Here is an 18,194-nt window from a genome sequence, read left to right as displayed (position 1 = left end):
TATGTGTATTTGCATTTTATATGGCATCAGTTCAGCATCATTATTGGAGAGAATCGTGGATTTCTAGAGGAACTATAAATCTTTGTTTTTAAGAGTCCTCTCCTGGTAAGAAAGAAGTGGGATTGGACCCACCTGTGTGGACTCGACAGAGGTGCAGAGACCTCTTGGTGGAGGGGCAACCCAAAGCAGGGTTGGTCCATAGGATGCTGCAGGCATGTGGGAGTCCCCATCCATCATGTCCAACAAACAGAGGTGATTTGAAGTAAAGTGTTACCATCAAAGAGCAGGATGCCTTTCTGTCCTTGAAATGCAAAGGCACCGAGACAGCAGATGGCTCCAAGACATCCACCTTTTTGTCTGTGGTAAAATATGTAGGAAATGCCAGCTTTGGTGCAGAGATGGAAAACACCAAGGCATTGGGAGGAGTCATTGCTTGATGGAGGAGATGGTGAATTTTGCAATTTTTAAGCTTTGTTGTTGGAAAAGGTCTGGAGGGAGCACTTCCAGCATGGCTTGGTAGTGAGGTTTGCACCACCAGGTTCTTACGAGCTGGGAGGGGAAGGACGGATGGATGGATGGATGGATGATGTGGGGTAAAGATGGACATGTGGCCTAAAATAGTGGTCATTATGGGGGTCTCCTTTGTCCTCTGCAGGCACCCGCTGTTCCCGCTGCTGACGTTGCTCTTCGAGAAGTGTGAGCAGGCGACGCAGGGCTCTGAGTGCATCACCTCAGCCAGCTTCGATGTCGACATCGAGAACTTTGTCCACCAGCAGGAGCAGGAGCACAAGCCCTTCTTCAGTGATGACCCCGAGCTGGACAACCTGGTAGAGGCAGCTGAGGCTTGGCAGATGGTTTTTGGCGGGGGGGGGGTGGCAAGAAGGTGGAGGGTGAGGAGCAAATTAAGACCTGCCCCCATGTCTTTGGGCTCTGTAGTGTTGGATCTCTTGGCAATGTTCTCCATAGACCTTGTGACACCTTCTCCATTACCTTCTCTGAGACCTTTTCCAGAAGATCCCCTGTGAGAACAAACCCCTAGCCCATTTTTGGCTGGTTTTCCCACTCAAACTCCATGGGGTCAACGAGGTTGCTGGAAACAGCCGAGGTCACTGGATGGTTTGTGCCCCCAAACTTGCAATCTCTCTAGGAATTCCTGCTCTTCAGTGCAACATTCAATAGCATCAGCATTCTTGTCTGGCACCACCTTGTTCCAAGTGTGATGGCCAGCTCTTGTCCTAGAAGCAGGGCAAAGGGAGAGCTTTTTCCATAGGGTATCAATGATTTGGGACACACTGGACCAGTTTTGATGGCTTCCCTGTCACTGCAACCCCAATTTCCTACTGTACCCATTGCTGCTGGAAGGTGCCTCAGAAGACTGTGCTTGGGGTGGAGCTTCTGTCTTGTGCAGACCTCAGGAAGCATCCCCAAATCCCATTATTTTGTCTGGAAGGCATCCACACGTGGTCTCCATGGCAAGTGTGGGTAGACAGGTGTGTGGCAACATCCTAATGCTCTGCAAACAGATTGTCAAGGCCTTAAGGGGCAATTTTGCCCACCTCTGATGATGCAAAGAGCAAAACACCTTCCCTGGGTGTTGGTGTGTTCCCTGGGATGTGCAGAAGAGGGATTTCCATCCCAGAAAAGAAGCAAAATCAGGCAACTCAAAGGCAGCTTTTTCTAAGTATTACAGATATCAAGAAGGTGATTTCGGATGATGATCTGTCACAAAGGGAAGAAGAAAGGGCAAAGCTCATCTAGGTGCAAGTACTACTTGCTTTCCTAAAAAATGCAAGAGGTGGTTTCAAGATGGAGTAAAATCCCACACGTTTTGTGCCTGATTTCAGCTCGTGGAGGAGATTTTTGCAACATCCCTAAACCAAGAGCCCGTGGAATGCCCTCCAAAAAATTTGCAGGCTGTGCAAAGCCCTTTTGCATGTTACTAAACCCATTTTGCAATAACCTGTAGTCAAGAACAGAAATCACTCTGGGACAAGCAATCAAAAAAACCCCCAAACTAGCCAATGTTTTGGATTATTTCAGTTTTGGGACTAAACACGCATCTGATGCTGTGATACACCAACAAAACCCCATTGCATTAAAATAGCTAAAAATGGGTGTAATGATCTAGCAGGAGGAGAGGAATGGAGCCAGGTGAAGCAACAAAAAAATTCTAAAATTTTGGGGAAGGAAAACCTATTTCTACACATATCAAGGTGAAACACCTTCAGCAGATAGTGCAGCAAATGTGTCCACACTGGTTATTTTCCCTGGGGTTTTTTTTGCGGTTTCTTAAAAAAACCCCACACAATAATCATGTTCTTTGGGCATATTTGGAGCAACTCTTGCTGCCAAGGTGAAATTTGGCCGTGGGCAGTTGCACTGATCCCCTGTATAACCTTGCTGCACTCAATATGTTCATATTCATATTTATCTATAGCTATATCTTTCTATATCCATATCTGTAGCTATATCTGTGTCCCTGTGTATGTGGGTTTGCCCTATTTCTAGTATATATTTGTATGTGTACGTTCTACCCAACACCCAGAACTCCTCCAAAAGCCATCCAGGTTGCTCAGTGTGGAACACCTGCATCAAGACAGGGGAGACCTTTAACATGATGCTGAAGAAGCACCGTTCCTGTTGGTGGGAGGCACTGGCTGAAGGGAATTCCGGGCGAAAAGAGTCTTGCAGTGCTCAAAACTCAACATTTCCACCTGTTCTTGAGCTGGCACTTCTCCCCTGTTTACATTGTTATTTTTTCAGTGTTGGGTGGGTGGCTTTTTTTTTTTTTGAGGTCACCGATTCGCCGGAAAAGCGGCGACGGCAAAGCGGGGATGAAAAGGCCAGTGGCATTAGCTATCATTAGAATAAGAGTCATGTATTCCTCACCGCCAAGATGCACATAATTAGAAATTAGAAAAAGGTCAGATCTCACCATTATCAACTCAATCAGCTGCCGAGTGCCACACAGTCAATTAATTCAGCATCTGTATTTTTTACAACCCCGCGCACGTCCGCCGTCCGACTGTAACTCTTTATCCGGACAGATATACGGCGCAGCGGAGCAGGGACATAAAATGAGACCCTAAGCAAATGAGCTGAGATAATTGAGAGATTTATTTTTTACACATATATGTGTCAGGTCTTCCTGCCTTTGCCCTTGAATATTGACTTTCATGGCCGCTGAGCCCTGGGAGGACGCGGGAAGCCGGGGCACGGCACCTCCGCCTCGCGCTCTGCCTGCAGAGGAAGGGGGGGAAAAAAGTGGGAAAAAAGAGCAAAAAACCCCCCCAATCCCCCCCCCCAAAAAAAAATCTTTCCATCCACAACCCATCATCCCCGTTGTTCACCAACCAAAAATTCACTTCCTCCGTGGCGGAGCCACCGCTGGAGTTTGGCCCTGGAATTTTTCAGGATGTTTCCCAACCGTGGCGACTCGCAGTTTGTAAAGATGACCACTAAAATTTGCAAGTTAAAAACACCCTTTGAAATGCAAAGACGCTCTGTTACATAAAACGGGATTTATTGCCCCGGAGTGAATAGCTGAAATTTTATATATTATGCAAGATTTCAAACAGCAGCTATAAAACTTAAGGTTTCAGCTCGGCGAGAGGAATGTTTTATGTGTAAATTTTTTAAGGTTTATGGGGTACGTTTTAATGAGGCCCAGGCTTTGCACCAGCAACAGCTCACGGCTGAGTTGCAGCCCCGTAATCTTGTTAGAAGAAGTGGCCTCTGGAGAATAACCAAACACTTTTCAACATCCAGGGTTTTGGCTTGGAATTTTTTTTTTTTGGGAGGGGGAGGGGAGGGAGGCACAGGAAGCAATTCCCACGAAGGTAACGGTGAATTTGGTGATTTTTTTTTTTTCCTCTTTGGAATTTCATTGATGGGGAAGGAAAAGAAATGCAGATGTGCAGACAGATGGGCTCTGGGATGGGCTTTGGGGCGAGAATATTGATTTTTTATTTTTTTTTTTGGTGTGCCGAGAAAGGAAATTAATTTGTTTCTACCACAGGGATCAGTTCCACTGATTTTGGGGTGAGAATACTGATTTTTTTGGGTGTTTTTTCCCTGAGGAAAAGCATTCTTTTAACTTTGCCATCGTGTGCCCTTGCGTAGATGGTGAAGGCGATCCAGGTGCTGCGCATCCACCTCCTGGAGCTGGAGAAGGTCAATGAGTTGTGCAAGGACTTTTGCAACCGCTACATCACCTGCCTCAAAACCAAGATGCACAGTGACAACCTACTCAGGAATGACCTGGGGGGGCCCTACTCCCCCAACCCCTCCTCCATCAGCCTCCACCCCCAGGTAACTCCTTAAAATTCCTCTCTACTCTCCATCGTTGCACCTTGGCCAAGTTGGGCCAACAAGGCTTCAGAGCTGCTCTACAACAGTTGTGGCCTCCTCAAAATCCGTCCCCAATAATGAAAAAAAAACCCCTCTGTATCTTGCTCGTATATCAAGTGACGCTGTGGTTGATTTTTTTCTTTATTTTAATTATTTTTATGGCAGAGCTGCAACCCACAATGGTTGTGACTCTGCAGAAAGGAGAGTGGAGGACTTCTCCTAAACTCTAATGCTGCAGCAATGAAATGTGAGGGGAAGGAATATCAACAAAAAATCAGCATTTTTTTTCGTGAAAAAATAGTAATTATTGGCAGGAGGGGCAGAAACACTGTGATTTTCTTCACTGCTTCTCTCTCCCTGTTTGTTTCAAGGCAGCTCAACAGATTTTTGGGTCTCAGATAACCCTTTTTGGCTTCACTGCTCTTTTTCTGGGGCCTCAGCACATCTTACAGTTCTTCCCCAGCATGATCAACATTCCCTTCGCTTCTTTTTTGCATAACTTGGATTTTAGCTGTGAGAAGAAAACATTTGGTGCCTCAAGCATAGTGGAAGAGTACAGGGAAATGTTCTCTTTCTGAGAATTGCAAAAATATCAACTGAAGTGGCCAAACCAAGCTGCACCTTGGTGGTTTTTGGGGCAAAATAAGGGGTTGTAACTTTAATATTTGGAAAAGAACTTGCCCATGTTTTGGGGTTTTCACATGCATCTGCACTGCAGGGAATAAATCTTGACTGGTTACATCCCAAATAACTTGATATACTGCATGTCTCTAGGGGATTTGTCTGTCTCAGACACTCAGTTTTTGGGGGTAGAAAAATGAGAAATTTAGGGTTGTACAATCCCACCAGGAATAACTGCAGCCAACCCAAAATAACCCAGGCAGCTCCTGGGGTTCTCCCTAAAAAGGAGGCGGGTTGTGGGGGCTTTTTAGGGCTTTTCAGGGCATTTCAAGGTGATGGAAAGGAAAAATAAATAGCATTTTTAGTAGCCCAGCTCCGGGTGCTACAGAGTTTGAAGCTCCCAGCACTATGAAGGAAAAACCCCCCAGAAAAGTTCCATTTCTCATTTGGGTTCCCTGAAAGCACCAAACCACTTAATCATTGATCTAAAAAACCCCATCCTCACTCTATTTTCTAATAATCTCTAGAAATGGACTTATTATCCCTTCGCTGCTTTATGGTAGCATTCCTTATGATCAAAATTAGCAAGACACTTGCATAAAAGAGAACAATAATTGCTCAACGAGCATCTCGTTTGTAATTTATTAGTTTCTATTATTGTGCATTGCCATGGCAACAGCTCACATCCCGGGTGATGAGAGAGATGTTAGATATGAGCCGACGAAGCTCCCGGTCCCAGCAAATGGAGATGCACGTTTTTTATCAGTAATTTTCATGAAAATAATAAGTGAGGGAGTTAATGAGATGGAAAGCCGTCCTGTGGCTATTGTGGGGTTTTTTTTCCCCCCCCCTCTCTCTCCTTTCCTCTTTTTTTTTTTTTTTTTCCCCTCCAAAGTGTTGATCTAATTAGAATGCGTCGGTCAGGAGAAGTAATGAGGATTTAGCGCCTCACAAAGAGGTGGGGATCATATCAGAAAATTAGCACAAGTCTTTGGGAAATAATCAGGCCCATGGAGAGGTACCAAGCTGCCTCTGATTCCTGCAAACCCGGAGCCGCCGACGTTTCCCTTCCGGGCAAGAATTGAAAGTTGAGGAATTCAAGTGAGGATTTGAAAGCAGTTGCTGAATAAATGGGAACACACCCAGGAAAGACCCAGCTGGAGGGGAGATGTTCACTCAACAGACTAAGGGGTTTTCAGCAGGCAACAGGAGCTGAAATACTCCCAGTGAGCCACTGTCTCGTCTGGTCCTTGGATGAGGACGAGATGCTGTTGACAGTACAACGGCAAATATTTTCTAAGTATCCAACTAAGAAACATCAACTTTAAACTCATTGAGGATACTTGAGTTTGCATGGAAAAGGCTTAAAAAACCAGGGTGGAAATACTCTGTATCCCTCAGTTGAGTTTTAAGGGTGGAAACACTGTATCCCTCAGTTGAGTTTTAAGGGCTGAGGATGCTCCAGAGAGCTGAAAATTCATGGGATCAGTGTTTAAAAAATGGCAAGTGGGATGATTTCTCTAATTATTGACCTATTTGTCTCATGCTGAGGGAAGGTGCAAGAGTGAATGGGCCATTAATTTAGGATTTGGAAAAAAAAAAAGTCTAAATGACAAAATACAATTAATATCAATGAATGAGGTTTCTCAGTAAATGGGTTTTGTTGGGGTTTGGGAGGAGTGACAGTCATTTTGTGAGGAGATACACCAAGTTTGCCATGAAAGTGAAATGCTTCAGGTTTTTTCAAAGTTTTTACCACAGGACAGAATGTTTAAAAAATATGGATACACGGTAACAACAATGTCAAACAAAAATGGGAAAACAATGTCTGGAGCTGTCAAAATGTCATCACAGGACCATTGCTGCTGGATTTCCCTGGGGCATCCAAAAAGGCCCTTGACCTGGTGTTATTTGTGCTTTCTAACGTTGAAAAGAGATGCAAGAATTTCTGGAATTGCAAAAAATGCTTGGAGATGATGGAATATGAGAGAACACTCAAAAACAGGTGTTTTGACTCTTGTTTAAATCTTCTTATGTCACCAAGTGTAGAGAGGACTCCTGGTGTTGGGCAAGTTTGGGTGACAAGTTAGGGGTTTCCCCACCTTCCCTGAACCTTCATTACCTTACAGATGTTTTTCTACCCTGTTTTCTCCATTGCTTTCTCATTTTGTGCTCTGCTTTGTTTTGTGGAGGAGTTGTAGCCTCTGTGTCCTGCAGTTCCACCAAGCGATTCCCCTTCTGCCAGTTTTGATGGTTTTTTTCACTTGGCTTCATTCCTCTCCCTTGAATCTGTATCAGGCCATTTTTAACCCCCTCCCTTCATTTAATAAATATTTTTTTAGTTTTTCAGACAGGGATGGGACAGGGGAGGTGCTTCTTTCATGGTGGAGTCCTCCCTTAACTAATTTAACCCAATGCTTAAAGTCAGTCCAACTTCCCTTCGACATCAAGGGGTCATCACTTGTAAGAAAAAACCCACCACAAAGCCAATCCCATCAGAGACCCCAGTGCTGCTGGGGGACATTTAAATTGAACCCAAATTTTGCATTTTTCAGCTCTTGTTTCACATTGGCAGTGCTCGAACGGGCATTTTCAGGACAGCACCTCTGCTTCTCCAATTCCTTCGCCATAGAATCATGGAATGGTTTGAGTTGGAAGGGACCTTAAAGTTCATCTCATTCCAACCTCCTGCCATGGGCAGGGCCACCTTCCACTAGCCCAGGTTGCTGGTGGTTGGAGGCTGATGGGTTAGTGAATATCCATGCAGTGCTTCTCTATATAGATCTTAATTTATCCAAGTTTTCCCTGTGGACAAGCCTGGATTCCTCTGTTATTTAAAGCCAACTCTTTTCTCATCTCCATCCACCCATCCATTCATGAAGGGACCTTATGGATCACCTTACCATGGGTTTGTTTTCTCTCCAACTAATCCCAGTTTCCCCCAGCACAAGTAATTTGCATAAAGTTAGGGTGAAGCACGAAAATAAATGCCTGTGGTGTAAAGCACAAGGGGAAGAGCAGCAGCTCAATAGCACTGAATTTTAGCACTTACTTACACTTGGGCACTTGGATATTTGCCTTATTGGAAAAAAGGATATTTTTTTGTGCCAGGTCTTTTTCTTCACCAAAGTGACTTTTGATTTGGAGAAATTGTGTTTTGCCATTGGTCAGTGCTGAGATGTGGATCTGCAGAGACCCCTAGTGATGTATTTTCTCACACTCAGGTTTCAAAATTGCCAAAAACGTTTCAGCTTGAGGGTGGGGAGGCCCTGGCCCAGGTTGCCCAGAGAAGCTGTGGCTGCCCCATCCCTGGAAGTGTCCAAGGCCAGGTTGGACGGGGTTTGGAACAACCTGGGCTAGTGGAAGGTGTCCCATGGCATGGGGTTGGAATGAGGTGGGCTTTAAGGTCCCTTCCCACCCAAATCATTCTAGAATTCCATGAACTTCTTTGAGTCTCAAAATATAAAATATTTTCCACTGCAGCAAAACTACCAAGTGTAATAGAATTTGGCTGACATTTGCAATCTGAGGAATTAGTATGCAAAATATATTTTTTTAAATCTTCTTGGAGATATCTCTCTGTATTTATTTTAAGGCAGAGCCTCCACTTCCATTGGGTCCCCTTGGTTTCACAGTTCTATTGCAGAAACACCATGAATTTCTTTCATGTCTTTTTCTAATAATTACCAATATTCTGCCTTTTTGGACACCACTGAGATGGCATTTCCCTCCCCCCAGCAATGGGAAATGCATCAGCGTGGACACAGAGTGCCCAAACTCCCTGTGGGATGATGCACCCAGGGCTTGATGGAAAATTAATTGGTTGGTGTGTTCAGATCCCCATCTCTGCAGTTCTGTTGAGTGGAGAAAAGGAGCTGCAGCTTCTGGTCTATCCCGATCCTTTTATTCCCTTTCGTTTTTCCTTATGGGAACCAGTGGCTGCATAAAGAAGGTGAGTGTGGGGAAGATGCCAAGTGGGAGCCTGGCAGAGCATAAATCCTTATTTTTCCATCTCTTTCTTGTGACAACCTGAAAAATCCCCCTTTTCTGCACTGTTAGACGGCAGGAACAAATAAAGAGCAACGGGGCGAAGTTCTCGTGTTAAAATTCACGGGTTTCATATATTTTTGCTTTTCTCCCCCCTGCAGGAGATGCTGCAGAGCTCTCCAGCAGCCCTGCCACCCGCCTCCAACCCACCGCCGGGCATCGTGGTGCCGGCGGCCGCGCTGCCACCGGGCAACCTGGCCATGAGCACCGGCGGTGGCTCGCCCGCCGTGCCAGGTAGGGGCCACGGGGAAGGCTTGGGGGGGCAGGGAGGAATTTGGGGGGGTTGTCTCAGTTTGGAGTTGGCTCCCCACGGAGTCCCCGAACCACACCGAACGTCACTCCACCCTCTTTCTGGGCAAAGGAGAGAGGGAAGGAAAAGAAAAATAAAACCAACAGAGAACCCAGAGCAACAGATCTGGAGCAGTATATATATGTATATTTAGACTTATTTACAGTTGTAAAACCACTATATACATATAAGAAAGAGAACCTCAACCCCCAAAGTCCCTGAACCACATTGAACGTCTCCCCCCACCCTCCAACCTCTTTCTGGGCAAAGGAGAGAGGGAAGGAAAAGAAAAAAAACAAACAGAGAACCCAGAGCAACAGATTTGGAGCAGTATATATATATATATATATGTATATTTACACTTATTTACAGTTATAAAAACACTATGTACATGTAAGAAAGAGAACCTAAACCCCAAAAGTCCCCGAACCACACCGAACGTCTCCCCCCACCCTCCAACCTCTCTCTGGGCAAAGGAGAGAGGGAAGGAAAAGAAAAAAAAAACAACAGAGAACCCAGAGTAACAGATTCAAACCAGTATATATATATTTACACTTATTTACAGTTATAAAAACACTATATACATGTAAGAAAGAGAACCTCAACCCCCAAAACAAAAAACAGAGGGGAAAAAAACCCCAACAAACCAGATATATCCAGATATACCCAGCTAATAGAGAGCTAGCAAACTAAGAGTATTAATGCTTCCCTTGAGAAAGCAGAAAGCCACTCCACCAAGATCTCTGCTCCTGGATTTGGGAAAACAACAGGCCACAGCAGGCCTCAGTCCCAGATAAGCAAGCAGGGACCTGCTGTTTTCAAGTCCAGTGGAAGAGAAGAGGGCAGACCCTCCTCTCTCCTTCTTATTTATACTCTTGCTTACATAAAAAATCGGTGTGCTGGTTTAAAGGTAAACCAGCAGGGGAAATGAACCCAACCCAAAAGAGAGATTATAAATCAGAATAACAGTTTAATAAAATAATACAATAAGTGTGATTATACAGACAAACAATTGGTTTTAACCCTCAAAACCCAAATGTATAACCCAGCACCCTGGGGCATGGACAGAGTGGTGTTCGTTGGGCTCCCTGAGTCCAAAGGAAAAGGAGAGGGGAAAATCTGTTGGTGAGGGTGCTGGTGCAGTCTGGTCAAGAGTGGTTGTTGCAGTCTGGTTGAAAAGTGGTGGTTGCAGTCCAGTCAAGAGTGGTGGTTGCAGTCTGGTTGAGAGTGGTGATCTGCAGTCTTCCTCTGGATCCCACAAGTGGTTAAAAAAGTCCCAAGACCCCAAGATTATATATCCTCAGGTTCAGGCAGGAATGCCCAGTGCCTCCCTCAGGGCAGGGAGTTCCACACTGGGTGTGAGGACAGGAGCACCCTCCTGTCTCCCAGTTCCACACTGGGTGTGAGCACAGGAGCACCCTCCTATCTCCCAGTTCCACACTGGGTGTGAGGACAGGAGCACCCTCCTATCTCCCAGTTCCACAATGGGTGTGAGGACAGGAGCACCCTCCTGTCTCCCAGGCCTCTGAACACCCAGTTTACAGCCTGAGGAGTCAGGGGTGCTCTGGGCAGAGGGTGTAAATGGTTCATTGAGAACAGTTTCTGGGCAGTGGCATGGAAGGCTCTGGAATACCCAGTTTTGGGTTACACCCATCCAGTGATGAACTGGTCCCAGCTGTTCTAACTAGGACAATGGGATGGAATCCTGGGACATGACCACTTCCCTGCTTTCGACCTGGTTACCAGGAAGGCCTAAGCTAAACCCCCCCCCGGGTTTCAGTGCCCTCACGAGTGTTCCTTTGCACAGGTGGAGCCCTGTACCAGCCCGTGACCATGGTGACGTCGCAGGGCCAGGTCCTCGCCCAAGCCATCGCCCCCGGTGCCCTGCAGATCCCCAACGCCCAGGTGAGACCTTCCCACCCCAAATCCCCCCTGTACCCAGCGCCTGGCACTGCAGCAGGCAGAGTCCCCCAGTTTCTCCACGAATTCACGGAATATGCTGAGTTGGAATTCAACCCTGGGAGTATCCTAAATTTTTAATTAGCAAGAAGCGTTGATTAAATCCATCTGCCAAGTGCCCTTGGGGTGCCTAATGAATTATGGCAATGATCTAAGTTGTTACAGCAACACTTATATTATTGTTACTGAATACTGCAATATATAATATGTAACAATGCACGTAATATTCTATTGTGCAATATAATAATAATATAAAACAATATCTGATATAATGTATAATAAAACATATTCCATTCTATTCTATATGCTATATTATATATTGCAAATTATATATTCTATATTAATTGTATACTATATATTATAGGATAGGATGGGATGGGAAAGGATAGGATGGGCTAGGATAGGATAGATGTTATTGCTGATATATTATATCAGCAGTATTGATATATATTGTGATCTGGGATCACTGGCATTGCCTGTCCAGTACTGCAATCACAGCTTGTGAGAAAGGCTCATTTGTTTTATCTTGCTTCCTTGATTTGGGGATATTTTTTAACCATTTGCTCTGGTTTTAGTCCAGTTTTGGTTTGGTTTTTTGGTTTTCTTTTTTTGGCATTGCAGTGAGCTACGCAGGGTTTCCCTGCATTCTTGCAATAAGGCAACGAGTTCTTCCTAACCTCCATTCCCCAGGAATTTGGGGGGGAAAAAAACCCCATCCATTCCTGCTGTGCTGCTTCCCAGGGGCAGAGCAGCAAAAATCCACCCCCACTTTTTCTGAGATGCTCCATTTTAGTTGCAGGAGCCTCTTACAGAACAATCAATAAACGGCACTTTGGAAAGGGGTGGCACCTCCCTGCCAGCTTTTATTGCCTGTGCAATGCTTTAAAAAAATGTCCTTCTTTAATATCTCCCCATCACAGCTTTAAATCTTGCAGCAAAACCCTCTGTGGTGGGAAAAACACACGCACAGGGAATATTGGGGCAGGGAGAGAGCCCTGGACAAGCACCTCCGGATGCTCTTCCTGTGCTGCCAGCATGATTTATTCAGCTGGAGCCCAGGGGAATCACAGGGACCTGCTGGCCTGATGTTTAATTCATCCAGGAGAAGTGTTTTGATGAAGAGGTGGAAGAAAAAAATCTCTTTTTAACTCAAGTGCTTAGATTTCCGTTCGGTTCCTGCCTCCTCATTAAAACTTCTCTTGCAGCAAGATGCTTATTTTTAATTTTGGGGGAGGGAAAAAGCAAATTTTGGCTCAATGGACATCTTCCTCCTTGTGGTGGGAAAGAGCATCTTTCTTGTGGTGGGAATCAGCTGGATGAGAACCCTGGATTTGCAAGGGGTCAGTGAGTGACAGGGTTTTAACTTTCAGTTGAGAAAATCATCTTTTTATGAGGTTTGGGTTTATTTTCCACTGATTTTTTTAAGGTAAAAGTGTTTTCCTCTTAAATCACACGTTGAAATTGGTTGTGGCTTCATCACCACAGTCCCCAACTATACCATTGTCCCTTGCAAAGCATTAACAAAAAAGTGGAGATAAAAAATACAGATCCTGGGAGAAAATGTGCATTTAATGCACATTATATTGTGCAATATAATAATAATAATATAAAACAATATCTGATATAATGTATAATAAAACATATTCCATTCTATTCTATATGCTATATTATATATTGTAAATTATATATTCTGTATTAATTGTGTACTATATATTATAGGATATATAGGATTTAATGCACATTTGGTGGAGGGAGAAATGGGTTTTAGATACTCTCTGTAAGTGCTGGTTTTTTTGCACTTATCCCACCCCCAATCTGGGTTGGCTTTGCTCATTTCTGGGGTGGTTTTGCTCATTTTTTGGGCTGCCAATTGCCACTTTCCACCAATTCTCTCCCCACCCCTCTCCCCTGGCAGGTGAACCTGGATCTCACCTCCCTCCTTGACGGTGAGGACAAGAAGTCCAAGAACAAACGGGGCGTCCTGCCCAAACACGCCACCAACATCATGCGCTCCTGGCTCTTCCAGCATCTCATGGTGAGCACCACAGTGGCCAAAACACCCTGCAAGCTGGGGGGAAAAAAAAGGAAAAAAAAAGCCCCAAAATGTTCAGTTCCAGGTGGTGGTTTGTCTGAATCTGTATTCGGAGGCACAAAGTGGCTTTGCTTGTATTTTTGGTAGTATTTTGGGCATGACTTCACTGCAGGTGAGCAAAATGTTCCCTCAAGGCATGAAGAAGGGAACAAAACTAAAAGGGGACTTCCCTGAACTTTTGCAGATGGATAATAGAGTGGGTTTTTTGCAGTTAACAGCTCCAGAATACCCTTTCCTAGCAGGCTGAAATGTGAAAGCTGCCTCATAGGTAGGGCTGTGGCACATCAGCAGTCAGTCAAAATGCAGAATTACAAAATCACTCCATTTTGGGGGATTGGAGATGGAGGTAGGCTTAGATGCAACCTCAATATTTTCCTGCAAGAAGAATTCTCTCCCCTCAGCAGGGCTGGGAGAAAGGCAAAATGCTAAAAATCCCTTTTTCCTGCATCATTCAGCCAAGAAATCAGTTGGAAACTGGTTGCAAAGACTTGCTCTCTGGGAAGGTGGGAGATCCCCAAGGCATCAGCAATGCAGAAAACAGCAGCTCCAAGGAGCAACTTGTGGAAAAACCTCAGCCAGGATGTGGAGCAGCAGCAGGTTGGGGACTTCCCAGCCTTTTTTTTTTTTTTTTTTTTAAATGGGAAATTTTGGATTTACTGGATTGAGGACAGGAGTGTCACAGCTTTGGGCTGCCATCCCCAGCTGGGTCATTTCTGGAGGGCAGAGCTGCAGGTTTGCAAACAAAAAAAGGATTTAGAAGACCAGAAACTGAGAAGCCATTTCCTACCAGGTACCAGGAGAACCCCATGGTTTGAGATTTCCAAAGCAGGATTGAAAAAAACTAAAAGAAATTCTCCAGCTGGGGGGTGTTGGACCTTTGCTCTCAGCTTGGTCAGAAGAAACTTGGGCTTCTCCATGGGATTTCTCCATCTGGCATCATGGATAATGTGGTTTTTAACCACATAGCATCAATGCTCATCATCTTAGTGGATGCACCAGCAGGAAGAAAGAATGCTGGGAATAATAGACCAAAAATGGGGATAATTCTGCCAAGAAAAGGAGCCTTTTTTAACCACTGAGGCTCTGGTGGGACGTGAGTCTCCAGTGTGCACTGAGTTGGGGTGGTTTTGTCAAGGAAATCCCACTGTTTTGGGGGTGACAGCTGGAAAACAAATCACTGCAATCAACACTGTCACTGACTGGAGGCTCCTAAAAGTGACACATGGGGCTGGTTTGATAATTTCATTTTTGGGGTTGGAAAGGAGGATTTCAGCACGGCTGGGAGGAGGTTGCTGAAGCTTTGAGTGCTGGTGGTCTCCCAGTGCAGATGTCTCAGAGTGTTTTATTGGTGCCTCTGACAATGTGTTGTGGGTCTCGGGTTTTGGATCCCAAATCCCACCTTTACCAACAACAGTCGTTAGAAAATAGCTAAAATTTAAAAAAAAAAGAAAAAAAAAGAACGTTTTTCTTGAAGGAAAAGCCTTTGATGGAAAGCCTTGGAAAAGCCCTCAGGACACCAGGGAAATCTTGATGCTCTTGGATGCCATCCTTCAACCGTGCATCTTGCAAATGCAAGAACCCACCAAATTTAGGGTGGGAAAATAAATTAAAAAAAAAAAGGCAGCTTTTCATTATATTTTTCACTCAGGCCCGCTGGTTTGCATGCAGGGATGTCATCTTGCTGCCCCATCCCTCTTTTTTTCCAGCACCCCTACCCCACAGAGGACGAGAAGAGGCAAATTGCTGCCCAAACCAACCTGACCCTCTTGCAAGTCAACAACTGGTGAGTGCAGTAGTGGCCTGCTTGTTGGCTTTAGGACTTTTTTCCACACTATTTTGGTGCTGTGGACTGCTTTTTGGGGGGTAACTTGGGTGTTAGGGCCGATTTTTGGGGTGTCCTACGTAGGGCCAAGAGTTGGACTCAGTGATCCTCCATGACCCTGATAAGTCCCTCCCAACTCGGCATAATCTGCAATTCTGTGATTTCTGGGAGACAAGATCAGTTGTGTTCAGTGCAGCGTTGCTTTGTGAGGTCTCAGTGCCCTCTCCTGGCAAATCCAGTGTGTGGCACCTTCCCACTCAGCTGGAAAAATCAGTGCAGTGGTGTAATGGAATAGAACCAACCCCCCCAGGTTTCTGAACCACTTTTGGAAAGGTTTTATATCGCAACTCATTGCTTTGCCACGGTGTCTGTTGTTTTAACTCAGTGCTGGTGTAGGGACTCACGTTTACTCCAGTGTTCTCCCTTTTCCTTGGAAAGGTTCATAAATGCCCGGAGGCGCATCCTGCAGCCCATGCTCGATGCCAGCAACCCGGATCCTGCCCCCAAAGCCAAGAAAATCAAATCTCAGCACCGGCCCACGCAGAGGTTCTGGCCCAACTCCATCGCTGCCGGGGTCCTGCAGCAGCAGGGTGGCAATTCAGGGACAAATCCTGACGGTAAGGACAGAGCCCAGTGCCCCCTGCCCTTCCAGGAGGGAGTGGCCATGCATTAAGTGATGGCCTTAATTAGTAATTAAGGAGTTCTAGAGCCCTTTATCACACTCTGGGGAAAAACGTGTGGCCCACGCAAGAAGTTCCTTCCAGTTGGCCGTGGCAAGGCACTGGCAATGGGGCACTGCCATCCCCTTGGCACAGGAACAGCCCTCAGCAACCACCCACTCGGGATTTGGGATGTCTCCTGAGGTGCTGGGAAGGGGAAAAGGGGGAAATAGGGAGAGGGGAAGGGAGGGGAGGGGAAGGGAGGAGAGGAGAGATGGAGAGATGGAATGAGAAGGCAGATGAGACTAAATGGGAAGAGAGAAGATGAAGAGAAGAGGTGATGAAAATGAAAGAATTAAGGTCAGGTGACAGATGAGACAAGGTGGGAAGAGGGATGAACAGGGAACAGACGAGGAAAATGAAGGGGAGGGAAGAGGAAGAGGTGAAGAGAGCAGATGAGCATAGACCAGGCAAGATGAGGAGATGAAGAGAATGAAATGTGGGAATTAAGAGAAGATGAAGACAAGATCTGCCCAACCAATTTGGGCATCTACTTGCTCAGAAGTGAAGGTCTTTTGTCATTTAACAACGATACATTAGCTGGAAAAATTAAGGGTTGGACACTGGGGAGTGACTGGTGCAGGTGGGACGCTCTACAGGGTGCTCCCTGAGCTTTTCACTTGGTTTATTCCTGGTTTATGCACTTTTTTGTCCTTTCTGTATCAGCTGGGGAATCCTTATTTCTTTATTTTTTTTACACTTCAGGCTCGCTCAGCATGGACAACCTCCAACCCCTCTCATCAGCCACAGCCACCATGGCCATGCAGCAGGCCATGCTGGCAGCCCACGAGGACTCCCTGGACGGCACCGAGGAAGAGGAGGAGGATGAGGAGGACGAGGACGAGATGGAGGAGGAGGAGGAAGAGGAGGAAGAGCTCGAGGAAGAGCCCGGTGGCCTCCCAGCAGCACCCGGCGCTGACCTTGGCTTGGACCACAGTGACTCGCTGGAATAGCTCCTCCTGCACCCTCCCCAAATCACTTGACACCACCGGACACGAAATTCCCCCCCCCCCCTTCGAAATGCCAAAAACAAAAAAAGGCAAGAACAAAAAACAATTCGGGAGAGAAAAGCAAACTGGCGGCGCCGGCGGGAGCCCACGGGAGCGCGGGCACCGCCCTGCCGGCGCCTGGAAGTGAAGGACACATGTTTACAAAAGGCACATATTGTGGCCAAAATTAATCTTTTATTTCAGGTTTTGTTTTTTTTTTTTTTTTTCTTTTCTTTTTCTTTTCCCCCCTTTTAATTTTTTTTGGGGTAAGCGGAAGCGTTTTTAGGGAGCGGCGTTTTCCCCGCGCGACGCTCGGATGCCGCCGGGCGAGGGTGGGGTTTTCCCACCGCGGGTTTTCCACCCCCCCGTCCATCCCTTGGATTTCTTGGCGCGAAGGGAAAACCACACCGACCCCGGGACTTGATGCTTTTTGGGTTTTTCCCCCCCAAAAAGGTTATTCACAGGCATAAATATCAGCGCGGAGGGGGAAGAAAAACAACCGGCGAGTGCAAGTTCTGCTGGATCTGAGGAGGGTTTGGTGCTCAGCCCTCTGGATTGCCCAAACCTCCCCACTTTGCCCCCGATGCTGCGGCTGTTTGGTGACTCCGGACACAACTTTCTGGAAAAGGGAGGAAGTTCCTCCAAATCCTTTAATTTATGTGCTAAAAACCCGTCGAATCTGGAAAAAAAAACCCAACTCGCCCCATTCTCGTCCTTAAGGGACGCAGAGTTGGGGCAAAGGCTGCCAGGAGTGAAACTTTTCCAAGGAGCTTTGGCACTGATTCAGGAAAAAAATGGGAAAAAAGATGAGTTTAAAAAAAATGCAAGATTTCACCCAGAATTGAACGGCGACCCCCCCCCCCCAGGATTCGCATGGGTGGAAGGAATCTCAATGGTTTCTCCCTGGAATTGTCCCTCCACGTGGGAAAATGGTGGAGTTTTAGCACCACGGGGGGAGGGCAACTGCCAAAACCCCTGAATTTGGTTTTTTTTCTTAATTTTTCAATGCTAACAAGAAGGGTGTATTTCGCCTTAAAACGTGGCATGGGAGGAAACGCAAAAGCAAACCAGGGCAAAAATAAAGGAATTTTCTTCTGCAGGTTCCTGCTCTAAACGTAGGATTCTATCAGAGGGATAATTCTCTTTGTGGCTTTTTGCCCATATTGTCCTTTTCTTTTTTTTTTTTTTTTTTTTTTTTTTTTTTTTTTTGGCTCTTGGAGGGTTGATAAAGAAACCCAAACAGGAGCCAGGGAAAAAAACACGAGTGATGCAATAGGCAGAAAAGCCTATTTTTCAATACTGATCT

The 18,194-nt window shown here is 45.8% G+C and overlaps 1 protein-coding gene across 1 annotated transcript in view; it reads left to right on the top strand.

The window, feature by feature from the left end:
* The window catches only part of PKNOX2 (PBX/knotted 1 homeobox 2), an 86,693-nt gene extending 68,706 nt beyond the window's left edge, over positions 1-17,987 (top strand). The window contains exons 6-13 of the mRNA XM_027710773.2: positions 656-827; positions 4,123-4,311; positions 9,120-9,252; positions 11,115-11,212; positions 13,182-13,301; positions 15,065-15,141; positions 15,619-15,797; positions 16,605-17,987. Of these exons, the coding sequence (XP_027566574.1) occupies positions 656-827; positions 4,123-4,311; positions 9,120-9,252; positions 11,115-11,212; positions 13,182-13,301; positions 15,065-15,141; positions 15,619-15,797; positions 16,605-16,852 (1,216 nt within the window). The 3' untranslated portion in view covers positions 16,853-17,987. The remainder of the gene's footprint in view (positions 1-655; positions 828-4,122; positions 4,312-9,119; positions 9,253-11,114; positions 11,213-13,181; positions 13,302-15,064; positions 15,142-15,618; positions 15,798-16,604) is intronic.
* The last annotated feature ends 207 nt before the right edge of the window (positions 17,988-18,194 follow it).

This window comes from Pipra filicauda, unplaced genomic scaffold, assembly GCF_003945595.2.
Source record: "Pipra filicauda isolate LSUMZ 115617 unplaced genomic scaffold, ASM394559v2 scaffold339_size799093_pilon, whole genome shotgun sequence".
Taxonomy (NCBI): domain Eukaryota; kingdom Metazoa; phylum Chordata; class Aves; order Passeriformes; family Pipridae; genus Pipra; species Pipra filicauda.
The sequence above is the reverse complement of the archived record's forward strand: the minus strand, read 5'-3'. Positions and strand labels throughout refer to the sequence as shown.